The sequence below is a fragment of the Poeciliopsis prolifica genome, unplaced genomic scaffold, assembly GCF_027474105.1.
Source record: "Poeciliopsis prolifica strain line A6 unplaced genomic scaffold, Auburn_PproV2 SCAFFOLD071, whole genome shotgun sequence".
NCBI classification, from domain to species: Eukaryota; Metazoa; Chordata; class Actinopteri; order Cyprinodontiformes; family Poeciliidae; genus Poeciliopsis; species Poeciliopsis prolifica.
In genome coordinates, this window is record NW_026562446.1 from 367,103 (window position 1) to 389,298 (window position 22,196).

General features: G+C 41.3%; 1 protein-coding gene across 1 annotated transcript in view; it reads left to right on the plus strand.

Moving 5' to 3' along the window:
• The window catches only part of LOC129352031 (WD repeat-containing protein 7-like), a 56,110-nt gene extending 44,946 nt beyond the window's left edge, over nucleotides 1–11,164 (plus strand). The window contains 6 exon segments of the mRNA XM_055020847.1: nucleotides 1,419–1,536; nucleotides 1,614–1,763; nucleotides 1,839–1,921; nucleotides 2,642–2,741; nucleotides 7,218–7,322; nucleotides 8,242–11,164. Coding sequence (XP_054876822.1) covers nucleotides 1,419–1,536; nucleotides 1,614–1,763; nucleotides 1,839–1,921; nucleotides 2,642–2,741; nucleotides 7,218–7,322; nucleotides 8,242–8,445 — 760 coding nt within the window. The 3' untranslated portion in view covers nucleotides 8,446–11,164.
• Nucleotides 11,165–22,196: the final 11,032 nt, after the last annotated feature.

The following is a 22,196-nucleotide window of genomic DNA, read 5'->3' on the forward strand; positions in this document are numbered from 1 at the left end:
AATTTCTGATATTTAAAACAAAAACTGATAAAATTAGTTTACATTTCATAATGCTGCGAGTCGCATCACATTTTTAACACTTCCATATGTGGAACTGAATCGTATCCAATTGTTTTCAAAACTGTCATGACACTTTATCCAACTGTCATTGAACTGGTGCATTATGGGAGTTTAGTCTCATATAAATGAACTATAAACATGAATAAATTTATTTTTATTCTCCTTGAACTGAACTTTGAACATGTTTCTGTTAAATTAACTTTTCTGACTGCATTTTAGTGATTTAATTATCTGAAATAACATTTATTTTACTTAGATTGGATCTTTTTGCGTAATGAAAGAAATCTTTAATTTTGTCAGAATTTTTACAGCTAATCATCTCTTCATTATTTTCTGTTTTTCTCACTTGCCTCAAATCATGACATCAAGATTAACCTTTTGAAATGTAAATATGAATTATGAGCCTGTCAGGAAGTCATTTTATGTATTTTGATCATATTTCTGTGTCGTAATCAGAATCCCTTCTCTCTGGTGTTAATCTGGATTTTTCTGCCCACGTTCGGCTCATTAATCTTGGCGCCTCCGTTCGCTCAGCATCACATCATCGCTGCGACTGTTTCCAATTACCGCCAAATGAAAAGCTCAGTTCTGCTGATAAATTGCCGATATATTAGCGGCGGTAATTAGCGGCTGTGGCGAGATGTCACTTCCTGTGTGTGTGAGGGGTGTGTGTTCAGCTGTGTGTGTGTGTGTGTGTGTGTGTGTGCGCCTGCTGCCTGTTACATTGTGGGAGTCCATTATGCTGTCGCCTGCTGAATGGCTCCCATTGACTCGGCCCTGACATTATAAGCTGCTGTTAATCTCTTCACTCCATATATTAGCGAAGCTCAACCTTTCTTCTTCTTCTCCTCCTGAAGCGGCTCAGCGTCTCAATCCTTCTCTGAATCAACCAGTGTGCAACAGTTTGGCTCTGAATATCATTTAAATCAAAATCATGAGGCTTCTTAAAGGGCCAGAATGTATTTATAAAAACTGTAAAAAGTTTAATAAATAGCTGTGTCTGTTTTCAATGAGATCTACTGAACTTTTTATGTTGTTCAGTTATTTCAGGATTTCATTCTTTTGAAATTAAAATCATAGATTTTGTGTTTAATATTTGCAATAAAGTTAGAAATATTTGCACTTCTGTACGACAGTAAATGTGAAACGTCACCTTCACGTCAATCAGAGGCAGTAGAAAAAGTGAGGTACTCAGCGGGTTGTTGCTGGGTATCCAGAGAGTTTCGATGCGTTTCTCTGAAGGACCGATTAAGAAACGATGGCGGACCGGATTTGGCCCCCGGGCCTTTTGTTTGATCCGTGTTGCAGGAGTAGAGTTTTGGGTTCTGGATGTTCTGATCCAGTGTTTGTCTCCTCAGCGTCACCATGGGTCTGCCCCTCAACCCCCCCGCCGACGCGGCGCGCTCCGCCCGCCACGCCCTGTCCCTCATCGCCACCGCCCGGCCGCCGGCCTTCATCACCACCATCGCCCGCGAGGTGAGTCCAGAACCTCCGACAGCAGCGGGTCCGTTTCGTTCCCGATGTTCTGAGTGAGTCCGGTCGGTTTCCTCCAGGTCCAACGGCACAACGCGGCCCAGGCCAACTCCCAGTCCCAGCAGAACGTCCACACCACCACGCTGGCCCGGGCCAAGGCCGAGATCCTCCGGGTCGTCGACATCCTGATCGAGAAGATGCCCGGAGACGTGGTGGACCTGCTGGTCGAGGTGAGCAGAACCAGAGCTCTGGCGCTGTGGGTCCGCCGGGTCTCGTGGTTCTGATGACGGTTCCTCTGGTTCCAGGTGATGGACATCATCATGTACTGCATCGAAGGCTCTCTGGTGAAGAAGAAAGGACTGCAGGAGTGTTTTCCCGCCATCTGCAAGTGAGTCTGTGTATTGATGTGATCAGTCGCCGTGAACTGATGGAGTGTCTGACCACTGGCAGAGGTCAGAGGTCACTTCACACTAGGGTTTGTTGCAGGAAGCAGGTCAATATGTTTGATTGTGTCTGTGAGCGTGTCTTGGTTCTGATCTGTGGTGTACTGGGGTCAGCGGTCATCAGGCTGTGCACACATCTTAAAAATGTCTTAAATTTGTCAAGCTAAAGGTAATGCCTTAAAATGTCTTAAATTAAGAAATTAAAATTTAGAATGTCTTAAAATCATTTAAAAAATTTAAGTTGGCCTTAAATATGTCTTGAATTTTGTTGTTGCAGGAAAATTTAATCTATTTAATCTCATGTAGATAGGGATTATGTTTGCAGGCAAACTTTTGGGACGCCTGCAAACCTAATCCCTGAACTCCTGAACTCTGTGACCTGAGGCAGTTGCTGCTACCGCTAACCAGCTGCTAACATACCATTGCCCGCTAGCTGGCTAGCATTTGATGTTTATTATTGGAAAAGTGTCATTTTATCGCATTTTGTCTTCGCCGTTGGGCCATTTTCTTTTTTTGTGTATTTGTCCAGGTTTTAAATGTTGTGCAAAGTCTTTAAAAACATTTAATACTCTTAAACATTGTTGTTAAGTCTTAAAAAGTCTGAAACGTTGGTTTAAGACTTTTTGGTGTTGATTGTCTGAAACGTTGTTGTCGCTGCTGCTCAGGTTCTACATGGTGGGTTACTGCGACCGCAGCCATCGCATCGCCGTCGGAGCGCGCCAAGGATCGGTGGCGCTCTACGACGTTCGCACGGGAAAATGTCAGGTAGGAGCTCGACAAGCGTCCGTCCATCCATCCATCCAGTTACCAGGCAGGAAGTGGTCAGAGATCAGGGGGCGGGGTTTATGCAGCAAGGTTTCTGGGTCGGGAACCCAACCTGCTCCTTCTTCCTCTTCACCACACTGCGCCCCTCACCCTGCCCTCCATCTCTTCCTCCCTTTTTACCTGTTTTCATGTTTCTCCAATAAAACTCTCCGTTCTTTAAAATGAAAGATTCGCTCAGCGGCTCTGAGAAGCAAAGAAACGAGGAGAACAGTTTAACTTCCCACTAATTGATTAATGACAAAGCAGTGACTCTGTTAATCATGTTCCTGTTTGATTGTGTGTGAGAGACGCAGTTTGTGAGCTGTTCCTTGTTTGTGTGTTTTCCCTGTCGGTGTGTGTGTGTGTGTGTGTGTGTGTGTGTGTGTGTGTGTGTGTGTGTGTGTGTGTGTGTGTGTGTGTGTGTGTGTGTGTGTGTGTGTGTGTGTGTGTGTGTGTGTGTGTGTGTGTGTGTGTGTGTGTGTTTGTTGGTAATTTGCTGCGTATTGATTTTCAGTAACCTGAGCAGTCTAGTCTGGTGGAGGGGGTCATTTATATCTGAAAACAGCATGGCCCGATTCAGCCCACATCTCTTTTGATTCACTGTGTGTGCGTGTGTGTGTGCGTGTGTGTGTGTGTGTGTGTGTGTGTGTGTGTGTGTGTGTGTGTGTAAAGGCTGGGAAACACTTCTGTGTGGTATTTCCACTAATTAACATTTAATAGACAATGGACCTGCGGGAACTGTGTGTTACAAGTGTTTTATTTCAAGCGAAGCAGAAAGCTCTCGTCTTGATTAATAGAGTTCAAAATCTTTAAGGTTTTATTAATTCTGAATCTTATTGATTCTGCTGCTTCTTGGTGCTTTGAATAATGTCTTCAGTAGAAACGGCAGGATGATTTCCTGGCTGGTGTTGAAAGCAGTGGATCTGATTTTAGACAAGAAAAACAGAGAAAAGGTTCAAAGGTTTTTCTCTCGCTGTGAAGTTAGCAAACTTTACCAATCGCTAACTGAAACGTTAGCAGCGCTAATCTTAAAATACTAGTAAACTTAACCATTAGTTCCCCAAACGCTAAACTGCTGTACCAACATCGTATTGACCAGAAGCTAATGCTAGAATGCTACACCAACACAATATTCAGTTATTAGCTACTTCAGCTAAGCTTTTAAGCTAACGCTGTCGCAGTACACCATCATGGTGTTTAGCAAAAGCTAATGCTAAGCATACAATTTAAAGAAGATTTTTTTTAAAAGCTGCTCCTGAAGTTTTCCAGTTTTAAGTTCCAGAAACTTCTCATTTTCCAAAATGATAAGTTCTGGCAATGACTCAGTACCAGAAAGGCTTAAACACAAATATCCTCCTATAGACGCGTGATGAAATCTTTCACATCAGCAGTTGTTTTCAGTGAGTTAAAGCTGCAGCTGCTCAGATGGAAAGACACTGACTGCTAATAATGTCTCCGCAGAACTCCAGTTCAGAAACCAAAACCTTTAAAGAAGTTTGTGTTTATTCTTAACCCAGTCGGATTCATCAGAGGGATCAGAACCGGTCCGGTCCGATCGGGTTTTCTAACAGTCATGATGAAGAAGAAGAAGATGAGTTTGTGCTGCTAATCCCGCTCAGCCGGAGCGTTTCCAACTGTAGCGTAGCGGCTCGCTGCAGGACCATCTGCCGCGGCTTTGATCAGCCTCCGTGAACAGCTCTTTGTCAGCTGCGTTCCTGGCTGTGTGTTTCTGTCCAGCTGCCCACTCTGCCTTTTTAACAGACTCTGCCCACTCCGCTAATTGAACACAAAGAGAGCGGCGCCCACATCTCTCCCCTCTCTGCTGCATCTGTTTCTTTCTGGGACGCTTTGTGCATCCTGTCATCCGGCAGCGCCGCGGAGCCGCGACCTGGAGAATCACCTTTCTCCTGATGACACAAACTCAAGATTAGCATCACAATGGTGGCAGTTTGTTCTTTTATTCATGGCTGCAGCCTCCAGAAAACCTCCTCCATGTTGTCTTACTGTAGTCCTGAATCCTTCATCAGACGCTCAGAATGCGTCCTAAACCTGCAAAATAAATACTAACCACAACATTTCTGCCAAATTGTTCATGTCGGTTGGAATCCAGCTGGAAATTAGCATCAATGCAAATATCTTACTACACTTAAAATATCATAGGTAACTTTGAGGCAACATATGGAAGCTTGTTTAAGTCAATAATTGCTTAATATTGATCAAAAGTACTAGTAGATTAATACAGTTTTAAGGAATGATTGACTTAAAACACGCTCATAAGTGTTGCTAATAAGTAATTTGTTTTTGTTACGTCTACTAAGATATTTTCCAGTGCACTCCATGACTTACTGCTCTCAGAATGCTAAGTGTGGCTCATACATTCAGATTCAAGTAAATACTTTAGCTCTAATGCTAATGTTAGCATGAGGGCTATCGCTAGCATGTTGACCAGCAGGTCGAGTAGCGATAGCTGATTGGCAGCGACTGTGATCAGTCTCTGCAGTGTGATGAGCGAACAGGAAGTGGTTTTCCTGCGCTGCGCTCTGATTGGCTGGTTGGACGGGTGGGCAGCCCACTGTGACACACTGACCCACTCAGATCATCAGATATGAAAGCATCAAAATTTCATCAGATCCTCTGAGAGAAAATTTATTTTCTCTTTTATTTCAGCAAAAATAATAGAATATTAAAACATTTATCTGTATTCTAGAGACATTTTAACATGTAAGGATCTTTGTCTGGTTTTCTTTCATACATTTCTGTTGTTGTTGTTCCTGACCGACTTTATCAAAGAAAAGCCGGTGAAACAAAGTATCAGTCAGGGTAAGGATAAAGAAACACTTTATCGCTGCTGCAGATCCAAATCAATTCAGAAACAATTTATGATTAAAAAACAATTTCTTTAATCCAACTTTTGAGATTCAGCCTAAAAAATAATTTAAATAAAATTGTTTTATTCTGTATCAAAATCCATCAGTTTATATTTAAACTAAAATGTGCATTAAATCCACAATTTAAGTGACCAGCATGACTTTAGATTTTAGAGAAAACTAATGGGATCAAATGGATCTTTTTGAATCGACTCCCAGACCAGGATCTGTTTCCTCTTGGTCGGTAACTGGTTTCCTCTCATGGTTCCGACCCGCTGCTCTGGGAGGTTCTGTGTCCTTCAGTTGATCCTGGTCCGGTTCAGGAATGGGTTCTGGTTCCGTTTCCCTCCAGGATCCAGCAGGACTCCGTCCCTCTGCTGGAATCTAACCAGGTTTCCTCTAATAAAAGCAGGGATGAAAATATGAGCTTTCTGATTTTCTGGTTATTATTTGAGGCGCTGGTTCCCCTGCTGCGACGCGCCGTTAATCTCATCTGGAGGTGAGCGTCTGTAATCCCAGTCGCAGGAGCTTTTATTGCGTTACGCGTCCTGCAGCTGGTGGGAGCGGTTATTGCGTTACGCGCAGCGCGGCGGCCGGATCCGGTCCCCAGAGTTCTGGAGGCATCTGTTGGCCCAGAAGCAACAATCTGGCGGGGCCCGGTTCTCCAGGAAACCCAAACCTGGGCAACACCTGCAGCAGAACCGCTTGATTTCACTCAGCATTTTCAAGATTATCAAAATGCTAGCGCTGTTATCATGATGCTAGCGCCGTTATCATGATGCTAGCGCCGTTATCATGATGCTAGCGTTGTTATCATGATGCTAGCGCCGTTATCATGATGCTAGCGTTGTTATCATGATGCTAGCGCCGTTATCATGATGCTAGCGTTGTTATCATGATGCTAGCGCCGATATCGTGATGCTAGCGCCGTTATCATGATGCTAGCGCCGATATCATGATGCTAGCGCCGATATCATGATGCTAGCGCCGTTATCATGATGCTAGCGTTGTTATCATGATGCTAGCGCCGTCATCATAATGCTAGCGCCGTTATTGTGATACTAGCGCCGTTATCGTGATGCTAGCGCCGATATCGTGATGCTAGCGCCGTTATTGTGATGCTAGCGTTGTTATCATGATGCTAGCGCCGTTATCATGATGCTAGCGTTATCGTGATGCTAGCGCTGTTATCGTGATGCTAGCGCCGTTATCGTGATGCTAGCGCCGTTATCGTGATGCTAGCGCTGTTATCGTGATGCTAGCGCCGTTATCGTGATGCTAGCGCCGTTATCGTGATGCTAGCGCTGTTATCGTGATGCTAGCGCCGATATCGTGATGCTAGCGCCGTTATCGTGATGCTAGCGCCGATATCGTGATGCTAGCGCCGTTATCGTGATGCTAGCGCCGTTATCGTGATGCTAGCGCCGACATCGTGATGCTAGCGCCGTTATCGTGATGCTGGCATGATGACATGAGGAAACCGTGCAACATCTACAATGAAGGAAAGTCATGTTTGTCCAGTCTTCCTTCCCAGGCTTTTATTCTGAAAGGTCTCCTGTCTCCTCTGCAGAACATCCACGGCCACAAAGGTCCAATAACGGCGGTGTCGTTCGCGCCTGACGGCCGGTACCTGGCCACCTACTCCAACGCGGACAGCCACATCTGCTTCTGGCAGGTACCGTTTCATTCTCACATTTTGTCAGATTTATTCGCTGCAGACAGAAATGCTGGGTAATATTTTCATTTGTCTTCAAAGCTTTAATAAGTGAAACGTTGAGCGGATCATTTCCTGGACGAGCCGCAACACGTGTGACTGATAAACAGAAACGCCTCCCTGCTCTTCCCAGAACTGTTGTTTTAAATGAAAGGTCTTTACGACCTCTGACATGGCTCCCTATGCCCCACACACACACACACACACACACACACACACACACACACACACACACACACACACACACACACACACACACACACGCAGAGTAATGGCATTACTGTAAGCATAAACCACTGCGAGCGCCGGCAGGACGGCTGCTGTGGTAATTAGCAGGCAGACGCTTTGTCGGTGTGTTTGGGGTATTTGTGTGTGTAGGTGTGGGTGTGTGTGGGGGGGGGTGTGGGGGGGTGTGGGTGTGTGTGTGGGGGGTGTAGATGGGGGGCGTCTAGTTTCTCCTCCATGTTTTTTTCTTTCAGAATCTGGACTGGTCCAGTTTCAGCCTCTTGCTGGTTCCACAGATCGTACTGGGTATAAATTGGAGATCCAAACTGGAATCGGCTCCATTCCCACTTTGTATAGTAGAACCAGAACTAACCATGATTAGCTCTGGTTCTGGTTCTTTTCATCCGGTTAATTTAAAGGATTTAAAGGTTTAAAATTTATTTCATGTTGAGTCCAGAAAACACAGAAAGTCATGTAACATCTACTGGTAGAAAGTTCTGAGAGGTTCTGTGAGGTTCAGAAGGTTCTGAGAGGTTCTGGAAGGTTCTGAGACGTTCAGAAGGTTCTGAGACGTTCAGAAGGTTCTGAGAGGTTCTGTGAGGTTCAGAAGGTTCTGGAAGGTTCTGAGAGGTGACGGTTTGCTGTCGGTTCCCAGATGAACACCAGCCTGCTCGGCAGCATCGGGATGCTGAACTCGGCGCCGCAGCTGCGCTGCATCAAGACCTACCAGGTTCCTCCGGTCCAGCCCGCCTCGCCCGGCTCCCAGAACCACCTGAAGCTGGCCCGCCTCATCTGGACCTCCAACCGCAACGTCATCCTGATGGCCCACGACGGCAAGGAGCATCGCTTCATGGTGTGATCGGGCCGAGCCCACCGACCCGGACCTGAGCCACGGTTTGGGACCGGACACGGATTCTACTGATGGTTCTGATGAAAACGAAACAAATACATTTCTGAACGTAGTGCAGGTCTACGGAAGACAATTAGTGCCAAAAAACAGGAATTCTGACTTTTTTCTCAGGATCGTTTCAGGAAGTTTAAGATGTAATTCTGAGAAAAAAGCAAAATTCTTTAATTTTCTCAAAATTCTGAATTTTTTTCTCAATTACTTTTTTTCTCAAATTTATTCAAAGTTCTGAATTTTTACCCAAGTATACGACTTTTCCTCAAAATTCTGAATTTTTTCACCAAATTCTGAATTTATTCTGATTCTGTAAAACATTTTCATCCTCGATATCTTGACACATGATCAAACATGACATTATTATTGATACATATTTTGTCCAGATGCTTGTTTCTGTTTTGGACTGGAGCTCATTATATTATTACCTCTAGTGAAAGTTTTGCACTTTCACCAAAAGTGAACATTTCCTGTTATTATAGGAAATTTAATCTATAATCTAAATTTCAGCAAATATTTCTCTTTTAATTTTCTATCTATGCTCCATCAGGAACTATGAGAAATTTTTTTTTTCATTGGCACTAATCGTCTTCCGTAGGAGCATCTGGAGGTCCAAACCCAAACTCAGATCCAGGTTTGGCTCCTGTTTTATCCGCTACAGTTGATCATGTTTATTTATTTGCTGCTGTTTATTTAAAGTTTTTATTTAGTTTCTGTTCTGATCAAAGTTTCTCACCATAAAACTGTCGACATTCTGGATCTGTTCCTGTGTGTGTGTGTGTGTGTGTGTGTGTGTGTGTGTGTGTGTGTGTGTGTGTGTGTGTGTGTGTGTGGTGTGTGTGTGTGTGTGTTTCATCATTAAACACACTTTAATGATGTGTTCAGTCACGGTTCCAGTTGAGACGCTGCAGCCAGAAAGTGAAACCTGAAGTGACTTTTATTCTAATCTGAGTTGGGTTTCTGTTTAATCTCGTGTTCATGCTAATCTGAGTTGGGTTTCTGTTTAATCTCGTGTTCATGCCAGATTATTGATCCTCTTCCTGCTGAAATCACAGAGCTGCCGTTTCCGTGGCTGCAGTGAACGTCTCGTCCCGTTTGTCGCGCTTCTCGCTTCCGCAGTGAAAAAGATTTTTATTTAAATCATAAACTGACTGAAGGACGGAGAACCGATGGAAATCAAAATGTTTTGTCTCTTTATTTTGGACTTTATTTATGTTAAATTTATTTGGATTAAACTTTTTTACTTTTAACTTTTTTCACGTAAAACTGTCCAGAAAAAGTTTCTCGTTTCTTAAGACTTCCAGATTTAAAGCTTTTATTTTCTTTCTCTCCTTGATACACTTTAAAGTCCTGGTTCTCAAGCTGTGGTGCACGGCCCACCAGCGGTACGCCTGATGGTAAAGATTTGAGCCTGATGACATGAAATCTCAGATCAGACATCTGCAGGGTCGGCTAGCTGCTAGCAACATGACTAGCATGAAGCAGGTTGTGCAGAGAAAGAGTTGAGTTGGTAGAAGTGACCTGTTGGCTTTATGTGCAAGGCGGCCATGTTGGATTCTCAAATGTGGATTTGGATATTTGAAACAAGGAGTAAATATCGATAATGACACTTGATTCTTCAGTTATACAATAAGAGAAAAGATTTACTTCCTGTATCTGTTCTGAAACGTTTCAGACCGCTGCTTTAATAGTTCACTAGAACTTCTGTTGGTACCAAAATCTGAGTTCAGAAAAACCAATAAAAGTTTCAATCAATTCAGATTTTAGTTATCATTACTGAACTGAATGTTTCCAGCTTTCAAATTTCTCCTATTTTTTCTTTTTTCTTTTATTAAACTGCTGAAGTTTTTCTGTAAAAAGTGAAACTTTGACCCAAAATGTTGTGAAAAGTCAAACTTTCCTCCAGTAAATGACCAGAAAATCTTTTCAGATGATTTCAGGTAAAAATTCACTGCAGAAAAACTCGATGTTTGTTTAAAACATTTTGTAAATCAACTTCAACCTGTTACATGATTATCTGGTAAAAACTTGGATATTTGCACAATTTAAAACATTTTTTTCTTTGTTTTGATTCTTTGTGTTAAAGTTTTTATTGAATGTTTTTCTTCCTGCTGTAAAACGTCGTCAAGCTTTTAGTTTCGTTCAGAGGAAACTATCTACATGTAGATCTATAGAGTTGTATGTAGAAAGCCGTTTCTGTGGCGCTCCACCTGTAAACCGCAGCGTGTCAAAGCTTTTCACAGCTTCTTCTTCTCCTTAAAGAGGAAAAAGCGGTGCAGCTTCTGATCGGAGGGATTTCTGAGGCGACCTGACAGCTCTGAGATCTTAATCTCTCCCTCTCTGCAGCACTCTCTTCACAGTTTGAGGAAATATGTTTGCTGCGCGTCTCGGGGGAAGACGGGTGAGAAAAATACGGGAGGCAGAGAGTAAGTAAGGATCAGAGCATCGGAGCGGAAAAACCCAGAAGAAAACTACAAACCAAACTTCTGCTTTCCTCACATATTATTTCCAGAAAATGATGATTCTGTCAGCTGGTTGGTTTGTTTGCAGTCGGTCGGTGTTGGTGTCGTGTGAAGTGATGCATGGATGTGAGCTTCGCTCCACAGCTGCTGAAATCTGATCAATGTGTCGTATTCAAACGTGAATTGATGTTTAATAAAGACGTAGATTAAAACTACAGTTTGTCTCCATTTCTTCACATTTCAGCTGCAGCAGAAGATCAGATAAAATTTCACGACTTGTTTTGGTTTAGTTGATCAGTAGTTCAGGTTTTTAAAGTTTAATCTTTTAGTTGGAGTTTGTAACTGGACGGTTCAGAACAAGATGTCTGCTCAGAACTAACAGAGAGATGGAGTCAAATTTCACCAGATATTTTTGTGGTGTTTCATCCTGTCAGGAGAAATGCTGCCTGCTGAAAGCAGAAGATTGGAGGCCTAGCAAACAGGCACCTTGTGGAGAAACTTAAAAGCAGTATTTGGATTTTCCAGTCGCTGGATTGAACTCTGCTGCAAATGTGAACGCCAAGTGGACCGGCGACCGCTCCAAAAGCAGGAAGTGAACTGCAACGCAGGTCATTCTGGGTAAATGCAACCAAAACTACTGTTAGCCTAGCGCTAATGAGAAAAACAGCTTGTAATTTTTTTTAATCAAAGAAAAATCCTAGAGTTGCTAAAACATGATGCTACTCCATTTTTGTTTCTATTTGGTGAAGAAGGAAGTAAAGATGTTTGTGTTCTTTACTTCAGTGGTTCTTGATGCAGCACCCCCGCAGGCGAGGAGGGGAACAGGTTTAAATGTTATGAACAAGTTAAAAGATAAAATAAAAGTACAAATAAAGTGACATCTATGGATAGATGGGCTAATTTCATCTTGTATTCACAGATTTCATTTTCTTTTGTTGCTTGTTATGGATAAAAAGCAGAAACAGTCAAAGATTTCACGTACTTTGATTTTTTTTTTCCAGTTTTAATATTTTATTATGAAAGTTAAAACAGAATGCCTGAATAACGGTTAATTACTCACATACCTGACACTTTAATCACATTCCTCCTTCCAAACCCTGGACAGAATTGATCCGATCAGTTCAGGAATAATTCAGATTATTTTAATGAAACTCAGACCTTTGGTCTTTTTCATTAATCTTTCAACAATTTAGTCTGGATTTCAGCATCATTAAAGGTGAATCCCGGACATCAAACGGCTGTAAAGTTTTATCCTCAATTGGATTTAATACGTTAAGAAGCTATAAAATGGTTTTGTTTTGTTGCAGACCTTTTGATTTCTTTTTGGAAAGCTAAAAGCTACTTTTCTTTGCGCTGAGTCACAAATAAAAAAAAATATTTTTTTTATTAATTTGAAGTATTTTTGAGTTTATCTTTGTGTAAAATTATAACCTTTTCAAGCAGGTTGTGTTAATTTAGAGGCTTCTTTTTTCGTCTAAGTTTAGTTTCTGAGAAGAGTTAAAGTTTTGGGTTTATTCAGGGTAACGTCGCACCTGAAACGAGAGCAAACTGCTGGAAACTTCTCCACATCAAACTCTTCAAAGGTCCACAGGTTGTTTTGAAATCGTCTGACAAGAAATGATGAGAAAAATGTTGAGCTGCAGCTGATCAATACGATCGATAACCTGATGGGGGTCGAGACTGGAAACTGATTAAAGGCAGACGGAGGAGATCCTGCAGGAAAACCGAGAAATGAAAAATACAGACCAGGTGAGAAAAACGAAGCAAGAGGTCAAAGGTCGGAGCAATTAGTGGGATCTGCTGATTGGTTTGGGGGGAAAGTACAGCAGAAGTTCATCATTCGACTTTATGAAGGAGGGATGAATATTTAGGAATTTGTAAAGGTGTAAATATTTTCTCACCATTTTGTATTCAACCATAAATTTTCATCAAATCTCAAACTTTATGCTTCAGCGTCTCGTTTTCCTCTGGTTTCAGGTTGTTTGACTCATTTTCTGACTTGTTTGTTTTCTGTGTTTCTCCATTATTGATGTTCCCAAAAAGTTGCTTTTCCTCTCAGATACGATCAGATTAAGCAAAGAGCCGCCGTTGATTCAGATCAATACGATCTCACAGCTGGATGTGAGAAAAACTGCAAACGTTTAGTCACAACTATTCTGACTGATACGACCCAGTTACAGTTAATCTTTCCAAACGGGTCTGAACATTTTTTATGTTTTCACTCATATTGATTCAGGATCCTCTGTTCAGATATTTTGTTTAAACTTTTCCAGTTTGTTGGTAGCTAGCTACCAACAAACTTAACAAACTCAGAAATCTGGCTTGGTAGCCATTTTGCTACATGTTTTTAGCTTGATAGCTAGCTTTACAACTAAACAATAATTGTAGCATGCTAACTACACTCCAACAATGTTGAATTTATCATGGTTTAATTTATTTGCCAGATAAATAGTTAGCTCAGCAATCTAGCTAGTTAACCAAACTGCTACAAAGTTAATTTTTTTTACCCAGATTGCTAAACTCTATAAATTTAACATGCTAACTAGACTCCATTAATGGCGAATTGGTCATATTTAAATGTGCTTAGCTAACTAAGTAGCTAGTTCATCAGTCTAGTTAGTTTGGCAGAAAAACAGTTCAGTTTGCAAGTTACTATGTATTCATTAATGATTTATAAGGTTGAAAATTTAATCATTTGGAATTTAATTTAAAGCTGGTCATTTAGAAAAGAGTTAACTAAGCATTATGGGAACAACAGAAATGTTTTTATGTCAGATGGATATAAAAGGCCCTGAAGGCAGAAACAGAAACCTGAGATGTTAAACTTTCATTTTAATGTTTCATATTTAAACGGAGCGTTTCCCACTGGCTCCTTCATCCCTGCAGTTTAAAGTTCATTCCTTCATCTCTCCCAGCAGCAGCAGCAGCTTCTGCATCAAAGCCTCCAACCTGCTAAGTTCCTCTAAGTTTCCTTTAATCCTGCGAAAGCTCATTGAACACGGGACAAAGTCCTCCGGCTTCAGCATTTAAACTAAAAGAAGAAGGAAAGTCGATGTTAAGCGCAGAGCGAATGGAGATCAAAACCGGGACAACGTGTGCGCTTAGCGCCGACAAGCTGGAGTTTGTTTTTAAAGTTGGCGAGGAAGAGGAGGGTGAAGAGTTGGAGGGTAGTTAAGAGCAGCTGGAGAGAGAAAATATCGACATGGTGTCAGAAACTTTCAGTCCCTCAGGTGGGAATTTAAACCGGGCCGAAATCCCCAGATGGGCTTTGATGGAGCGGGGGCCGCGCCGAGCGGGGGCCCCGACCCCCGACTTTAAGAACACAGCGCTGTCAGAACGTAAACGCTCCTGCTTCACTGTTCAATTATCAAACCGGCTTCAACGCGGCGCTGCGGCTTAGAGCGGGATCAGGATGACTAACGGCGGCTAAGACGCCGGGATTTCTGGGATTTCTGGGATTCTGTGTTCGGATCCAGCGCTGAGAGCAACAAACACACTGAAAGAAGTTTCCGGCCGAGTTTCAGGGGTTCATCCAGGCAAAAGTCAAAGGTCAAGAGCTAAAGAATAAAAGTGAAGCTACGATTTTAAATGATCTTTTTTCACATTTTTGTGATTCCAGCTGCTGGGTTTGTTTTGGTTTTACTTAATTCTCATGATGTCACCATGAAGGAGACTTTGTAACTGGCAGCCATCTTGGTAGGCAGTTGCTATGACAACAATAAACAAGCCACAGGCTTAGAGCTAGTTGTAGCCTAGCTCCTATCAGCCTTATAAACAGTATAAATAAATTCAAACTCGGTTTCAATCTTTGAGTACCACTCACTGCATTCTTGTTGGTTGGGCAGGAGGCTCCACTTCTGCTTTTCAAAGATGTACGGTCGTTTAATGGCCAAGGGTAACATTGTGTTTTTACCGTAACCTCAGAATGAAAAAATTCACAGACAGATTTTGCAGAAATTGTCACTGATGGAACACAGGCAGGATGACATCATCAGACATGGCTCCGCCCACATGGGGAGGAACACCCTGCCAATGGAAACGCACTCAATTTGGCCAGAACCGAACTGGAGGTTTGACAATGTTAGGGTAACATAGGGCCTAGTCAAAGTCCAGATCCCGATCTGATTGTAATGCTGTGGAGAGGAAATGTCTGCAAACTGCAACTTCCCTGATTTCTCTCCATATAAACCAAAATAATTTGACTTTAAAGCACATAATTAAAGCCTTGCTGCACGTCACTTTTTGCAGCGTTCAGCGCCTCCAGAGCAAACTTTTACCGTTACATATTGATCAAAAATTACTTATGCAGCAAATTTAGACCCAGTTTCTTCTAATCTGCTTCTCTTAATTCCTTTCATCAGTTGATGCGAAGGCTTTCCTCCATCGAACGGCACAAAAACCGATTCTGATCCTGCAGAGGAACCAGGATTTAATTATTCCCTCCGTCAGAAACCAATGGGAAGTGGAGCAGCTGCTCAGGAAGAACCGACTGCGTCTCCTCTTCCACCAACATGTCAGCTTAGGCTGAAAATGGATTTATTACAGGAGAAACCGTCGTTTAAATGCTGAGATCTTTGGGTCAAACAGAGGAGCTTTAAAGAAAAACATGAAGAATATTTAATTATTTCAGCTCAATAGAAAAAGCAGGTTTGTGTGTGAAACACTGAGACACATTTTGTTCCAAGGCTCCAATAATAATAATAATAATAATAATAATAAATCATTAAAATAAGTGAACAAAGTTATATTAAAGCTGCAAAAGAGGATTCGGGTCACTGAAAAAGATAATTCTGACTTTTCCAAATTCTGACTGACCTTTGACCTTTATGTTTTCAGGTCTAATTTAAAGAAGTTTCAGGTTTTCGTTCAGTTTGTTTTCGATCTGAGAAGCTAAAGCTACGTTAGCGCTGCTGAGCTTCATCTCAATTGATTTTTTTTACTGAAATCTGGTTTTCTTTTTATCACGTTGGAAATGATTTACCTTTTTTTATTTCACTTTATTTTGAAATCTAAAAACAGAAATAAAATAGTTGGATGAAGGCAAAATGGCTGCCAGCAATAAAACTCCTGATTCCATTAAAAGCAGTTAAATTGTTTTAAATATTCCTCCTGCAGAGATTTCCTTCCTTCAGGTTGAGATCTTTACTTTCACTAACGGTTTTAAGACGTCGTCTCTTCTTCTGGTGTTTCTCCCAGAGCGGCCTGTCAGCCTCCAACGTTTCTCCTTAATCCTCAAAAAGAATCGAAGAAAACATAAACGAGGCACAAAGAGTGAAGAGGAGATCAAAAAACAGAAGATTTATCTGCTCAGATCACAGCGAGTTTAAGTTTAAGAGGAAATTAATGAAGAGAGAAAGAAAAGAGCAGAAACCAGAATTAGAATGTCGGGAAACAGCGACACCGCAGGCCGGCAGGGGAACTGCAGCTTCCAACTTATTTATTACCGGATTAAACATCCAACCAACCATCCAACCATCTGGTCATCCAACCAACCATCCAACCATCCAGTCATCCAACCGATCATATCCATCCATCCATCCATCCATCCATCCATCCATCCATCCATCCATCCATCCATCCATCCATCCAACCGTCCATCCATCCATCCATCATCCATCCATCCATCCATCCATCCATCCATCCATCCAACCGTCCATCCATCCATCCCTCTCTCTCTCCCTCCTTCTCCTCCTCCTCCTCTCGTTCTTCTTCTTCTCTGTTAGTAAACTCAGGTCGATTCCTCCTCTGGTCTCTCGCTGCCTCTGATTCTGTTCTTAACGTCCTGATCTGAACACCAGAGGGTTTAACGATTGATCATGTTTCCAAACTAAGAGCTCCTTGATAATAAATATTTGATACCTTCGTGCATCAATGCGCGGCTCCTAACAGCGCCGGCTTGTTGTGAACGGCCCGGATATCGATGGGCTGTTTATGAGCTGCTGATGAGACATGAATTGGTTTTGCGGCGCAGCTTCCGCTCAGAGCTGCAGCTCATAATCACATCTCAGATGACTGACAGCTGCCCGTCTGCAGAGAAACAACCAGCTCAGACACAAACATTCAGCTCCGAGCTGCACTGATGAGTAGCTATTAGCTCCAACTAACTAAATAATTTGATTCAACAAATTTAGCTCACAAACTAAGCTAGATATTTAGCCTCAGTGACATTTAGTCAGTAAGTTACATGTTCAGCCCAGATGTCAATATTTTGCTATAATATGCAAATTCACTTGCAGAAAAATCTGTGAATATTTTAGCTTACAAACTAAATATTTTGCTTGCTATCTAAATGTTTTGTTTAGTTTTCATTCGTAACCCAATGAATGAGATAAAAACATGACAACAAAATGAACACCCAGTTTTTCCTTTATGAATCACATCATTTACACATTTACAAACAACACCTATTAAATGCAGAAAACGCCATAATTCTGGCGCCCTTTTAGCGCAGCACCAGCGGTCACCGTCATCCTGTAATTTAAACTCAGATAGAAACGCAGCAGATGTTTATCTTCCCCAACTAAAAGCTAAATGTAAAATCTGATTCTCTGATTGCTCCACGTCTGAGAAACAAACAAACAAACGCAGCGGCTGTCACAATATGACACTAAATCTCCTCCATCGCTGATTCCTCAGGTCTGTTAAATCTGGCGCCGCGCAGGAAGGCGAGTTGTGACCGGCGGCTGCAGCGGCTGGTTAAGGCGACTGATTGGTGGGAGAGAGAAGATCGATCGGCCCGGAGCCCGGAGCCAGGGGCCCGGAACCCGGAGCGGGGAGCGGAGAGCCCCCTAGTGGTGTGGAGGAATTCTCATATGTGGCCTGAGTTTTCCCTTTTAATGCTTCTTTTTATTTATTTATTTTTTCTGATTGTGTCTGTTGCATCTTTTGTTAATTAAACGTTTTTCCTTCTATTGTCTTGGATTGTAGATGTTTCTGTTTGCAGCATTTATTTACTCAGGAATCCTTACCTGCTCCAGACGCCCCCTAGTGGAGGAGGATTTTATTAGCTCTGGTTTTTGTTGTTTTGCTCCTGTTTGTTTTGTAGTTTTCATCATTCTTGTGTTTGCTCCTGTTAGCTTAGCCGTTAGCTCAGCCTGTTTGTCTGCAGACGTTTCACAGTTGGACAGAAACTCGACTCTCTGGTTTTGTTTCTGTTTCTTTCTGCCGGTGAAAAAGTCGCTTCTCTGCTGGATGAAAACGATGTTTGTTGGTGACCTTGACAGGCAGAGCTCTGGCCTGAGGGCTGTCCTTCAGCCAGGGGGGGGCGCTCACACATGAACCCACATTAACCTCATGGAAACACACAGGAGTGTGTGTGTGTGTGTGTGTGTGTGTGTGTGTGTGTGTGTGTGTGTGTGTGTGTGTGTGTGTGTGTGTGTGTGTGTGTGTGTGTGTGTGTGTGTGTGTAGTGCAGAGTGATGCAACCACAGAGAGAGGCTGGGCTGTGGCTCATTAATATTGCATTGATTGGAGCGAAAGAAGCAGTGAACTGGAAGAGGGAGAGAGGCAGCAGGGCAGGTCCAGGTTTTGACTAGGCCATTTTCCAGTGTAAACGGTGATGCGCGGGGAAAAATATTTGTTTTCTTTCATATTAGACCCCCCCAAAAAAAACAAAGTAAAATCATCCTGAGAAAAATATTCACAAGTTTTATTTTTACGTTTGTAAAGTTACGCAGTCGTAAACTAACAGCAATAATTTTAATTATTTAGCCTCAATTTAAGATAAAACAATAAAGATTACAGTTTCATCATTTTATATTCATTCATTTATTAATATCAAAGTTTCAAACTAAATATTTAGTAAGATCACTATTTAGCTTCATCTGTATATTTAGTCAAGAAAAATTTAATTTGGAGTTAAATATTTAGTGTGCAGGTTTTAACTAAATATTTAACAAACTGTTAATTAAACATTTAGCCTCAAACTCAATATACAGTTAGCAAGCAAAATATTTAGTTTGGACATAAAATATTAATGAGAAAAAACTAAATTCTGTCAGGAGCAAAATATTTAGTTGGTAATATAAATATATTTAGTTTTGCTTAGCTAATTAAATATTATGATCAGAACTAAATATTTAGTTCTGATCATAATAATAATCTAACTAAATAATTAGCTAATTGTTTATCTGCTGGATCTAAATATTTGGTCCCAGGAAATATTCAGCTTCAAATTGAATATTTGATTAGCAAACTAAATATTTAGTTTGAAGATTAAGCCTACACTAAATATTTAGTTTAGAGTCAGTGCTGACTTAGCATGCAAAATATGATATACTAAAAAAATATTTAATTCAGAACTAAATCTTTAGTTGGTGATCTAAATATATTTAGTTTTGTTTCACAAACTAAATATTTAAATCAGAGATAAACGTTGACTTAGCCTAAAGCTTGATAACTACATATTTATTTGAAACTAAAGATTTACTTAGTAAATTAAGTATTTATCTTAATGACTAAATATTAGGTGATGTTAAATATTTAGTTTAAAACTTTGATGTTAATGAAGGTATAAAAATATTATCCAGTACAGATGGAGCCTCATTCCTGCCAGTGACTTTTTGTGGCTCTAAATCTTTATTGTTTTCTGTTAATCTCAGTTCAATCTGTTGTTTTTTTACTTTCTCTCCACCAAATAAAGAGAAACGTGTCAACAAATACTAAATTATTGTTCATTTCCCAGCGGGCGGCGGCTGAATGACCGGCTCTGGTCCTGCTGGAAACCAATCAGGCGTCAGATATGAGCTTCAGTCGAACCCTGGAAATAAAACAACCTGAACGCCGGAAACGGAGGAACATGAAGAAGAAGGGATGAAAAGAAAAGGTTGCAGCGAAAACGAAGGAAGAATTGATGGAGGTGAGAAAACAATTAAAACAGTCAACAGGCACTTTGGATTCCCTCGACTGCAGCATCACATCAGACTCGCTTCGGCCCGGTTGCCACAGGAAACACTTCCTGGTTGGGCCTAACGCCTCACTTCCTGTCCGCTGAGACTTTTAGAGAGACTGTGTGTGTGTGTGTGTGTGTGTGTGTGTGTGTGTGTGTGTGTGTGTGTGTGTGTGTGTGTGTGTGTGTGTGTGTGTGTGTGTGTGTGTTTGTCATGTTGCATGTCTAATTTTGACAGCATGGGAATGAGAGAGTAAGTAATGGTCCCAGCAGACGGTGTGTGTGTGTGTGTGTGTGTGTGTGTGTGTGTGTGTGTGTGTGTGTGTGTGTGTGTGTGTGTGTGGGTGTGTGTGTGTGTGTGTGAGTCCAGAGAGTTGTATCCATTAGTGATAATGGGGAAACAGAGCTGCTATTATCTGTTAATGGACAAACACAGAACCACTGCTGAGTCTTTTCTCTCTGACCCACTAAGGCCCGCGGACGCTGGGCAGTGACCAGAACCAGAACCGGGTTTGTCTCTGAGACCCAGATACGATTCTGTTCAGAAAACATTAAATGTCTAAGCTGTTGATGTTTAACAAACTGTTATGTCCAGAAGGATGACGAACATTAGCAGCAGGCTAACAGACAGGAAGCTTCAGTCCTGCTCTTGATTCAGTCCAGCAGACTTCTCACAGTAAGAGTCACTTCGCTAATAGCAGATGTACGGTTTTAATTCAGCATTTTAGTTTTTCTTTACCAAATTATACTCTTGGAAAATTCTAAAACACCAATTTCCAAACTATTGATCAGATGTTGACGGCTGATTGAAGCTGATCAATAATAATATTGATTAATTTTAGTCTTTATTACAATATTCTATGATTATTTTTGATTATATTTGATAAAGTGTAACATTTAAAAGTTTCCAATATTATTTCACTCACAATGAACTGAAGCTCTAAAGGCCTCAATGAGATGAATTTAATGAAAACTGTCTCCTCTCCTTCCTTCCTTCCCTCCTTTCCTTCCCTCCTCCTCCCTCCTATTAAGGTCAGGTCGGTGCTAAGTGTCTATCAGCGGTGATGAGGCTCAGGAGGCTCCTTTGTCCTCAATGAGGGTGAAAATTTGAAAGAGCCACAGAGCGAACAGCAGATTCCCTCCATCCTTCATCCCCTGGTCGATCAATCGCTCCTCTGCCTAACAACTCTATTGATCAGATGCACTAACAACATCTTTCATTTATTAATTATGAGACAAAGTCTTGCAGGGATTTGGCTTCCAGCCCCTAATGTTCCTGATCCCACACCTCATCTTAAACCTCCCAGTTCTCCCAGTTTCACTCCAAAAACCCGCAGCGAAGCTCTGAATCGATGGGAAACGTGTTGGATTAGGGGTTAAATTCACAGCTAAATCTTTGATTTTTACAGTGTTTTGTTATTTTTTATGTTTTCAAAAAGTTTTGAAAAATCATTAAAACTCTTTTGTCAATGAGCTGAAATGAATTTATTATCTTTGGACCTAAAGAGGAAAATTCCAGATGTGATGAACTTGGACTTTCAGAAACACATAAAGACAGTTACAAAGTCAGTCTTCTGTCACCTGGGAAACAAAACATCTTCACTTTTCTCTCTTTTGTTTGCTGCTATCATAATTGTTAAGAACAGAGGCTGAAAAATGATTTTAACTATGATCTGGTGGCTTCGTTGTGAACATTTTCAGTGTAACATGGAGTTGATTCTGTCGTCTTTCCCTCAGTGTCAGTCAGTGAATTCAGTGCTTCCTTCAAGGTCAGTGATGTAACTTCATCGCATTGACCAACCAGACAGAAGTTTTCAGAATCACTCGTCTGAATCTCCTGTTGAATGAAGCAACAGAAAACATTGTTGCGTCAGGAATTTCACCCTCAGGTGTTTTCTGGAAATCCTGCTTCTGCTGGCAGACGTTTCATTTTATTCCTTGCAAAAGAAAATGTTATAAAAAGCCATGAAATGGAATTTTACAAGCTTGGAGATGTAATCCTGTTTTCTGTCGAACCTGTTTTTGAGCATCAGAGGAAGTCACAGCAGATTTGACCTCAGTGACCTCTGATAATAAACGGAGACACGATTATTTATAACGCAATTTATTTGAGAAATTGTTTTTTTTTAGATGTAATAAAAAATACTGCAGGTTAAGTTTTATAAATTTAAATAAAATATTATGCTGCAATGCATTATGGGTATATGATGCATGCTAGATGCTACATAGCTAGCTCTATCCAGCAAAAGTTGAAGATAAACAATGACACTTTAAACATACATTTATTATCTTCTGTTTTAACTTCTGTTTAGCTCCAGCTAAAGGTGTTAACCATTAGCTGTAGCTCGTGCTAATAAAGT